The sequence below is a fragment of the Rosa rugosa genome, chromosome 2 (genome assembly GCF_958449725.1).
Source record: "Rosa rugosa chromosome 2, drRosRugo1.1, whole genome shotgun sequence".
In the NCBI taxonomy this organism is placed as follows: domain Eukaryota; kingdom Viridiplantae; phylum Streptophyta; class Magnoliopsida; order Rosales; family Rosaceae; genus Rosa; species Rosa rugosa.
In genome coordinates, this window is record NC_084821.1 from 2,243,331 (window position 1) to 2,253,190 (window position 9,860).

A 9,860-nucleotide genomic window follows, 5' to 3' on the forward strand; every position below is an offset into this window, starting at 1 on the left:
CTTTAACAAGCGATCCGTTAATCCATCTTAAGTGGACCCGACGTGGATCAAATATGGATCCAAGTAAAAATATAATTATAATTAACTAATTATTATAGATTTTGATAAAATTTGACAGATGTTCATTATTCTACCGGATACAGATTTAGATTTGGATTTGGCTATTAATGAGTTTGATAAATTGAGCAACCCCGACTTCATCAGGAAGAAATCGAGCAAAGCGACTTGAAGATTCAAAGTTATTACTTGAAGCTTCATTCACATATAAAAGCCGATGCTGGAAGAGCCACTCTCCAAGGACCTTAAACCAAAACCACAAGCTCAAAAGCAATTCAAAGCTGCTTTGCAAAGCAATAAAACACATGCGTCCTGAATTCCGCTTACAGTTTCAAGTTCTCACCAACAATAGTAATGATGCAGCAATATCATGCACCTTTCACAAAGCTACCCGTGTCACGTTTGTCCTGGAAAATTCAGCATACCAAAAGCTGAGCAGCCTTGATTGTAACAGCCATCTTATTACAACCTGGAACCTGACTCGAAAAGCATGTTTCAATGTGTAAGTCATGGAGGCAGTCTATTCAAGAAACATCAAGTCAAAAAGAGAAACCTAAATGCAGCATTATCCTCGTTCTTACCCACAGCCACAAGGTTGAGTCTGTAGTGAAGGAGTCCATGCAGCAAAACAAAGATTGGAAGATCACAGATAGAGCGGATGAAGCAGCTTCCTCATACGATAAACATGTCTGCTCAGTGATAAAGTCCAAAACAAGTACTGGTCTCTTCTCAATCTTTGGACTTCCTTTGGACTTCTTGACGATGGAGAAAACAGTCTTAACTGCTTATACCTTCAGTATGGGCTAGCTCAAACTGTGAATTGGAGATACCCTCAAAGGCAATACAAAAGATTGGCAATGGTGTAAGCTACTTCCATGAAAGATAAGATACAACCCAACCACAGCACAGAGGGAGCAAAAGTAGATAACTTTTCAGAGACAATGTTTCTCCTATATTGATAAAATTACAGAGTTGAATGTTTACAATTGCATAATCACCACCAGTCTCCCCCAGACCTTAAAGGGAGAAAAGTAGTCTTTAGAGAACTGCAAACACAATTATAATTCTCGCAGAAGAAAACACTATCAATATTAATTTTACATATTATAAATATGCTGCAATGTTTATGCAAATTGTAATTTGTAAGTGTTATACTCCGACACTCAAACAACAGATAATTCATAGAATTGCAGAAGAATATTAGGAAAGGTTTGCATGACATTAAGTAAATGAAAATTTAGTACATCATACCCTAGTGAATTCACAGGTCCATTTCAAACTTCAGCCCATGCAGACATACAGATGTATCCTTTTAACAGAATGAACCTGAACTAACTCTAATACAACCCTCATCCCAAAAGAAAATATAAAACCTACATTCCTGATCCCTACGGACATTATTAGGTCAGAAAAGAGAAGAATTTCAGAACAACGCCAGTTCATCCTATCCTTCCCCATCAGCCTGGCAGACTATTAATGAAAGAAACAGAAAAAAAAAAAAAAAAAGTTCCAAATATAATCTGAATCTACATAGTGCATATATCCAGAAGTATAACGATCGATCACCAAGGGAAATGTTTATCTGTTCAGAAGAGCAACTTACATTAACGCGGGACAGATTAGTCACCGACGCCAATGCTCTTCTCTGTGCTGGCAATTCCCATTTCTTCATCCCTCTGTGCATTCGTCTGACACTGCATCAACTCACTCTCATTCTTCGTCTCAACTTCATTCTTCACCTGACCCTCGGTCTTAATATTCTCTGTACATGAAGTTCCCATTTCTTCATCCTTCTCTGCATTCATCTGACCGCGCATCAACTCATTTTCAAGCTTGGTCTCAACTTCATTTCTCATAACTTTAGTTTCATTCTTCTCATGGCAGGCAATTACCATGTCTTCAGCCTTCTCTATGTTCACCTGACCCTGCATAAACTCATTCTCATTCTTTGTCTCAACTTCACTACTCACCAGCTCAGTTTTATTTGCAATTACTTTGTTCATTATAAACTCATTCCTCACTTCCTCAACCTTCTCTGAAACGACCCCATCACCTACAAGGTCATTCCTTCTTCCCTCGTTCTTACGTTCAATCTCTTCATTACCTACAACCTCATTTCTCACTTCATCTTTGACCTCATTTTCCTTTAAATTCATTTCACCATGCACATATTCTTCCAGCGAAACATCCCTAACCCCACCGTTTCTGGACACATAATCTACCACCTCAATGTTGCTCTCTCCCCCTATGCCCATATGGGGCACATCCGACCCTCCATCACTATCGTTCTCCGACCCGTTCTCCACAACCTCCTCATTAACCTCCTCCATCACATGGTGCCTCCTCTCAAGAAACAACATCCTCCTCCTCAAGTCCCCCAACTCCCTCTCCATCAAGAACAGCCTCTCCTTCAAAGTCAAATTCTCTTCCTCCAACTGAGCAATGTGTGTATCCTGATCATCCACTCTATTCTCCAGCACATTATTATACTCAACCCCACTGTAATTCGGGTATATCATCTCGAACCGGCTCAAATCATGGTCCAACCTCCTCTCCACCTCCACATGCTCCTCCACATCACTCTCACTCGACCCACCCCCTCCCTCCTCATCATCATCATTCCCGGGAGACCGAAGCCGAATCAACCCTTTCATCGACCCATACCCATCCACACCCCACTCCTCCTTCGCCGTGTCCCCCAAAACCTCCCTCGACGGCGAGAAAATGGGCGTGGGGAGCACGGCAGGGGTCACCGGACAAGGCGAAACCAGCGAGGCAATCCCACCGGACTTCTTAGCTCTAATGATAAACGACGTCGTGTTCCTTGGGGCGTAAGGCGCAAACCTATTGTTAAACTTCTTTTTGGGGTAAAATTTCCGAGCTTTCATTCGATTCTGTGACTGTAACTCGTTTAGCGTCGGAGGTATATACCCTCCTCCTCCTCCTCCTCCTCCGCTGCTCTGGCCACCACTCAGGGGCAAATTGGGAATATTATACCCTCCTCCGCTACTGCTCTGGCCACCGCTCAGGGGCAAATTGGGAACGTTTTTCTCCATTCTCCGCTTGTCATTTCCCTTCTTACCCTTCCAATTATTCCTTCCCAGATTCGACTGCGGCGGCTTCTGGGCGGCGACGAACTGTTGCTGCTGCTGCTGCTGCTGCGGCGGCCAAGCCTTGTAGCTCCGGTTCATCATCAACGGCTGAGATTGACTGTTCATCATCATCTGTTGCTGCTGAACAGCAGCAGCCATGGCTTGAGAAGACGGAGCCATCATCTGCGGCGGCGGCGGCTGAGCCATCATCGGCGGCGGCTGGCTCATGGCTTGAGCTTGGCTCAGACTCATCATCGGCGGCGGGGGCTGATTCATCAACTGTGACTTATCGTTCATCGTTTCTCCCCTCCCCCCCAAATGCCACGGAAACTCGAAACCCTAAATCTCCCAAAACTACGTCGTTTTCCGCTCAGATTCCGACCAATCGCCGATCCGATGGCCGGAAAAAAATCCAAATCAAGATTTCGATCTTAAAGAAATGAGATTTAAATTTTGAGAGAGAGAGAGAGAGAGAGAGAGAGGGGTTTTGTGTTCGTTTTTTTGATTTATGACGATGATGAGGAGTTTTGGGTGTTGTGAAAATCTCGATGGACACGAAGCCGTTATAAGAGGCCGGGTGGTCCGGGTTTCAATATATAGAGGCAGATTGGGGACTGAGGGCGGTTGGATTGGGACTTTGTAAATCTGACGGTAGAGATTTGAGTGTTACGTGTCGGTTATTGGTTATATATAGACCAGGTAACCGTCGTAGATGGATTAGGGGAAACTTGCACTAAAAGGATTGAAGGGGAAACTTGCACTAAAAGGTGTCAAGAAATTATTAACCAAAAGAAGAATGGCGAAATCGGAGAGTTTGGGATGTCGTCCACCAGAAGGTGTTGAAATCTCTTAGAGAGGAAGGATGGAAGAAGATGACGAAGTGGTGTTAGCTCAGTGGTTAGAGCACCCACTACCTAAGATCGAGGTCATGGGTTCGAGACTACCTAAGATCGAGGTCATGGGTTCGAGTCACCATGAGGGTATGAGTGAAATCATTTGATCATCTTTTTAAAGAGTACAAAAAAAAAAAAAAAAAAAGATGGAAGAAGCTGAACGCAGGCAAAAATTGAATCGCATTGTGGAAGGGATAAAGGAATCTGAGCACGAGAAGAAAGTAATCCAAGCATAACAATCATGTTATCATAATTGCTATTATGTTTGCAAACCCTAGAAATCTACTATTGTAAGCAAATTTGGAGTCTATATGGTTCACTAATCAATGTCTTATATCTTCACAATTTGCTTAACAATTTGTTTTACAATTTTTCTGAGTTGAAAAGTAAGAATATTCATTAAAAAATGAAATAAATAAGAATCAACTGTATGCACCCGTTGAAACTATTAAATGGACTGTTTAGTTCTCATCAGTATTTGAAATTCTTGCTTGCTACAAAGAACATAGTTATCTAACTAGACCGTCTTTTTTTATTTTTGAAATAAGGGCCGGTGCGGCGGCCCTCCGGCTTTAATTGATGAAATTAATAAGTACAGCGGGGATATAAACTCGACCGTCTTTTTTAGACGAATAAATTTGCTATGTGGAGCCGTGGAGGCGTACATTATTTATTCAAAGCTTATTGCAAAGCTTTAAGAACCACTAGTAGTATCCAAAAATTTAAAGAAATAAAGCTTTAAGAACCACTCATATTTCTACATGTATCATATCATGAATTTGTTCGCTCCTAACTTCTTCCCCAACCCCATCAACATCATCACGGAAAAGCTCAACTTCAACTTTTCGTTATGATAACTCCGAGGAAAAATAAAAACTAAATCGCAACGAGTGTACGTTATTCGCATAAGGTGCAGACGTGCAGTAATAATCCTCTTAACATGCTACTATCAACTGGATGTGGACAGTGTAACACAGAAATGGAAGCATTGCAACTACATTGGTCATACAAAGTAAAAAGAATTCCTACACAAAATTTAAATCTTTTGAACCTCCTACTAATCAAAGAATCCAAATTCCACTGTTCCAAACTTTCAAACAAGAATACTACATTTTTATTATTACCATCTCAGCAAAATCTTTGTTTTCCAAATTTTTTCACCAGCTCTCCTAAAGTATTCAGTCACTTCAGCAACGCAGTCAAATACGAAAGGCAAAAGTAGAGGCTGTTTTCAGGCGCTCTTGGGCTTCTCTGCACCATATTTTGATCGGCCTCTCCTTCGGTTTGGAAGTCCCAGCAAATCCTTAACTCCTCTGATACAGTGGAATTTCACACCTGGCAAATCTTTCACTCTGCCCCCTCTTATTAAGACCATAGAATGTTCCTGCAAATTATGACCTTCACCTGGAATGTAAGAAAATACATCATTTCGATTGCTCAGCCTTACTTTGGCTACCTTACGCAGAGCTGAATTTGGCTTCTTGGGTGTTCTCGTAAAAACCCGTAGGCATACTCCTTGCTTTTGGGGGCATTTATCCAAAGCTCGATTACGGTTCGTGCGACTTTTCTCAGTTCTATTATGACGGATCAATTGATTTAATGTGGGTGACATGAGCAGTCTGTCGATACTGAAACTTTTGTCTTCACTTATAACCTAAACAACAAATACACGAATTATATACAAGTCGATATGTATTAAATACCAGGTTTAGAAAACTAAATTAGCTCTCGCCCAATGAGGGTGGCTGGATCATCTAAAATGGCTCTCCTATTTTCCCCTATACCAGAATCTTTGAGGGAAGAAACCTGAGGATAATCCACTGGTTACAACAGTGCATGTTGACTAGAAAATGTTCAAGACTAATGAGAAAACATCAAACAAACATGTGAAATTATAACACACCTTCCAAGTTTATACACATAGAATACTAATGGAGAGAAAAAAAAAAAAAAACACCTGAGAGAGAGACAGAGAGAGGTTATGGTGTCTGGCTTCAAGGACATGGGTGATAGTGAAAGATAGATGACCTAAAGGAAGAGCTAGCTATTATCCAAAAAAATAGAGGAAGAGCTAGCTAAGCTAAATATGTAAAAATTCAAAAATTCATATCTGTGTAAGTGAAGAAATATAATTTTTGTTATTTTGTTCCCATATTTCTACAAAAACCCACTGTGCGCACTTTGATTGAACTCTAACTCAACCATTGCATCACTCATTTGTCGCCACCACATTTACGTGTCCTTACCGTGGTGGAGGAAATCACCTGGTGTGTATTTGGTTTTAAGCTTAAGCCTGTATATGCTTGACAATAACAACATAGTTTTATGTGTTTTAATTTCTGATTTGGTGGATCAAGGGAAACCAGGGCACTTAGATGTGTTTGATTATGTGGAGGAAAGCATGCTTAGGCACTTAGCCACCTAATTAGTATGTACTGTCATCCAATCTTCTTCTTAAAGCTCGTTTCTGTAGTGTCTCTAGTTTCTGAACCAATAATTAAGCTAGTGGGATGGGTAGTTCAGAAACATTTTGTAAATCGTAAGCTGGACAGATATTTGCTACATAAATGCACACATCAACTAATCGCATTTGACAGATATAAGCTACAGTAATCTATTATTAACAAGTTTCAATATGAATTTAATGTCTGTGAGAGGTATAATTAGTAGTGTGATTGATAAATATGATACAAGCACTTCTAGTGTATTCATCTCTTGTGCACCATTACATTTCCAAACAAGGTCTAGAATTACTATTTTCTTCTCAGGCTCAAGTTCATTTTATGCTTAATCATATCATTGATCGGCACATTGGTTTATTAGAGAGAGAGAAAGAAAGGGGCACAAAGATCTAGTTCCCAATTAAAATACCAAAAATAGACTACAGACTTACATGTCCTTTCTTTTCAACGTTCTCCAATGCCCTTGCTAAGAACTCTCCAATCTCTCGTTGACCATTTGCAAAAATAGAGGGAACCTATTCATTATATATTGACTGTGAATCTCTGATAAAGGCAATATTTAGACAAACAGAGCAACCTAGGTTCATAAAAAAAATCCAGTCATAGCAATGAATAATAACTAGCATCAAATAGACAAAACTATTCCCCTAGGCTTTAACTGGTATATCAATCGTAAAATGAATAATACCCTGAGCATGTCTCAAAAGGTCCCACCCCTCTCATGAGGAAAGAATAGATAAAGAATACAATTTTCACAGAGCTACGGACGCAGTTTTGATCAATTAGGAAAACTGACTTACCCCAGCACCTATGGACTGGCAACATTCTGTGACTGTTGCCTGGGTCAAGACAGCTGCAGAAGTTGTACCTGCTTAGTCAGATAATAGCATCTCTTCATGAAGGTATGTGAATTGCAAAAAGAAACAACATTTATTCTTCCAGGTAACACAGTAGAAGTTGCATCACGACTTTCAAGTTTCAAACCCAGCAGCAATTGAAAAGATAAGATGAAGCCAGCACTGATTCATGATTTGAGCATGAAAAGGGGTTTGATGGAGCTTTTCTTTGGTTGTACCAAGAAAAAAGGCCTTGTTTATTTTATTGAACACAGCCAAGATAATACATTAGAATGTGTCTCGAGTTTCCATTAAAAAAAAAAAAAACAGTTTGATGAAGCTGACATTTTCTTCCTCACATTCACAGGCATAGAGACTTGATTGTATAATGTACACATAAGCATTCCACTTCTACTGTGCCTAATGAAGTAACCTAAAGTCCTCCGCCTCCAAAGGAAGCCTTAATTCATTAATCTCAGATTACATTATACACACTAAACATTGAAGTTGAGAGAGAAAAGTACCATCTCCTCCAGCAGTATTAGTAGCCTGTTTCGCAAGCGTTTCGCAAGCATTCTTGTACTTATCCTCATAACAACCAATGCCATTGGCATCCTGAATCAACCAACACACACGAAATAGCCGAAGAACATCAACAAATCAATGCATTTTTTGTCCCGGTAAAACAATAACTTTCCTATATTTCATCACACATTTAGCTCTCTCTGAATGCACATAATAAAGCAGTAATTAATCCAGTACCTTTGATCCCATGGTAACTCCGTAGGCCTCCGCGAGGTGAGAGACACGTTGCAGGAGAGCGGCCGTGGTGGACTTGGCAGCGTCGGCAACCTCAAACAAGGCGGCGCGAGGCCCAATGTGGAAGGTGAGACCTTGCGCCACATAGTTCCTATTGGATGAAACCCTAATACCGCGGAGGACCTTGCAGCAATCACCAAAAGAGAGGGAATTTACAAGAAGAAAATGAGATTTGGAAGAAAAAAGAGAGAGGAGATTGGGGGACAAGTTACCAGCAGCTTCTTAGGAGTTGAAGAGGCGAAGGATGAAGCTATGCGGTACATGGCCGCCGGAAGTTGCAGAGAGAGTGAGACCAACAGTGACGAAGCCGTTATAAGACGCCGGCAGATTGGGGACTCAGGGCAGTTGGATTGGAACTTTGTCAATCGACGGTGGAGATTGGTTATTGGTTACATTATATGTAGACCGGGGATATTTGCACTTTAATATACAGTGCTTCTCTGCTAAGAACCTCCGCATATATTAAAATATGTGAATTTCCTTAATAGACTCATTTTTCGTAGATATGCGATCATTTCGACAGTTTAGTTTTTAAGTCCTAATGTACAGTTTAATTTTGCAAATTTTCAGCCAAATTGATAATCGTTAAGGCATTCATAGCTCAAATTTGCAATTATAAACATGAACGGTTCAAGTTGGACAGATTCAGTTCGTTCATTGATTTAATCTAGTTTGATACCTTAATGATAATCAATTTGACTGAAAATTTTTAGAACTCACATACCTAAAAACTGAACGATCGAGATGTAAACATGCAATCGAAAAGTAGTATGGAAGCGTAAATGAAATTGAAGCAGAGGAAATATGCGATCAAGGAAATTCATATATTATAATATAGGGTTTTTGTCCATTTACCCCATTTTTAGGAATTTTTTTCCCACTAACCCCATTAAGTTTTTTTAATTCCCTCTTACCCAATACACTCTAAGAGAGTCTTCCCTAATACCCAATTAAGATTTTTTTTTTGTTTTTTATTTTTTTTTAATACCATTTTACCCCTTACCCCTTTGTTACTTAGAGAGAGAGAGAGAAAATGGAAGAGAGAGAAACCATATGAGACATCGCCGGAGCAGGTCACCGGCCGCCGGATTCCGGTCAATTTTCGCCGGATTCCGGTCACCGGCCGCCGGATTCCGGCCAACTTTCGCCGGATTCCGGTCACCGGCCGCCGCTCACCGGACTTTTCTAAAAATCTCTATTGCCCCCAATAGACGTCTATTGGCCCCCAATAGAGGGTATTGTCTATTGCCCCCCAATAGACGTCTACTGCCCCCCAATAGAGGGGCAATAAACTTCTATTGCCCCCCAATAGACGCCTATTGCCCCTCAATAGAACTTTTGGTAGCCGGAATTGGAACTAATATCCCTAAAATTAGACAAATAAAACTTTGATTAAAGAAAAAAAGAAGAGATTATATCAATTTAAAAACGTCTATTGCCCTTCAATAGACGTCTATTGCCCCCCAATAGACATTTAAAACTTTTTTTTTCTTTCCTTCTGTCCCATTACTTAAAAAAAAAAAAAAAAAAAAAAAGGGCACATAGAAGCACATGCTCTGCCCTGTCCACATTCACATCCAATGCAATGTGTATCTACATAGCGCAACGCCAACCATGATGACAACAAACAAACAGACAAGAAAGACTCGTAAATGAACCTACGGAAATGCATCGCAAATGGCTTTATACCTTCCTCAATCA

General features: G+C 40.3%; 2 protein-coding genes across 9 annotated transcripts; both read right to left on the reverse strand.

Moving 5' to 3' along the window:
- Positions 1 to 72: 72 nt before the first annotated feature.
- Positions 73 to 3,723, reverse strand: LOC133729673 (uncharacterized). 4 transcript variants are annotated; one of them, XR_009856454.1, is made up of 3 exons: positions 1,661 to 3,723; positions 639 to 870; positions 73 to 533 (listed from the first exon to the last, which is right to left on the reverse strand). XR_009856454.1 is itself a non-coding variant. In XM_062157239.1 (2 exons), exon 1 carries the CDS (start codon positions 3,444 to 3,446, stop codon positions 1,677 to 1,679), a length of 1,770 nt encoding a protein of 589 aa, XP_062013223.1. In that variant the 5' UTR covers positions 3,447 to 3,723; the 3' UTR covers positions 73 to 870; positions 1,661 to 1,676. The 4 variants fall into 4 exon arrangements, 2 of the variants coding, with proteins under 2 accessions (XP_062013223.1, XP_062013224.1); XR_009856455.1 differs by having other exon boundaries at positions 73 to 537; XM_062157239.1 differs by having other exon boundaries at positions 73 to 870.
- A 1,282-nt stretch (positions 3,724 to 5,005) lies between these two features.
- On the reverse strand, positions 5,006 to 8,579 carry LOC133731814 (chaperonin CPN60-like 2, mitochondrial). Of its 5 annotated transcripts, none has more exons than XM_062159234.1 (7): positions 8,372 to 8,579; positions 8,103 to 8,282; positions 7,865 to 7,955; positions 7,305 to 7,357; positions 6,936 to 7,019; positions 5,768 to 5,848; positions 5,006 to 5,696 (listed from the first exon to the last, which is right to left on the reverse strand). In XM_062159234.1, exons 1-7 carry the CDS (start codon positions 8,420 to 8,422, stop codon positions 5,274 to 5,276), a joined length of 963 nt encoding a protein of 320 aa, XP_062015218.1. In that variant the 5' UTR covers positions 8,423 to 8,579; the 3' UTR covers positions 5,006 to 5,273. The 5 variants fall into 5 exon arrangements, with proteins under 5 accessions (XP_062015218.1, XP_062015217.1, XP_062015219.1 ...); XM_062159233.1 differs by having other exon boundaries at positions 7,305 to 7,372; positions 8,372 to 8,578; XM_062159235.1 differs by lacking the exon at positions 5,768 to 5,848 and having other exon boundaries at positions 7,305 to 7,372; positions 8,372 to 8,575.
- Between the last annotated feature and the right edge of the window lie 1,281 nt (positions 8,580 to 9,860).

What these genes read in the sequence shown, in the direction of transcription:
- LOC133729673 (XM_062157239.1), bottom strand. Translation starts at nt 3,446, where the DNA reads ATGAACGATAAGTCACAGTTGATGAATCAGCCCCCGCCGCCGATGATG.
- LOC133731814 (XM_062159233.1), bottom strand. Translation starts at nt 8,422, where the DNA reads ATGTACCGCATAGCTTCATCCTTCGCCTCTTCAACTCCTAAGAAGCTG. An exon ending in TAATACTGCTGGAGGAGATG is followed by an intron (nt 7,373 to 7,864) that starts GTACTTTTCTCT and finishes CTGACTAAGCAG; the next exon opens with GTACAACTTCTGCAGCTGTC. An exon ending in ACGTTGAAAAGAAAGGACAT is followed by an intron (nt 5,849 to 6,935) that starts GTAAGTCTGTAG and finishes GATTATCCTCAG; the next exon opens with GTTTCTTCCCTCAAAGATTC.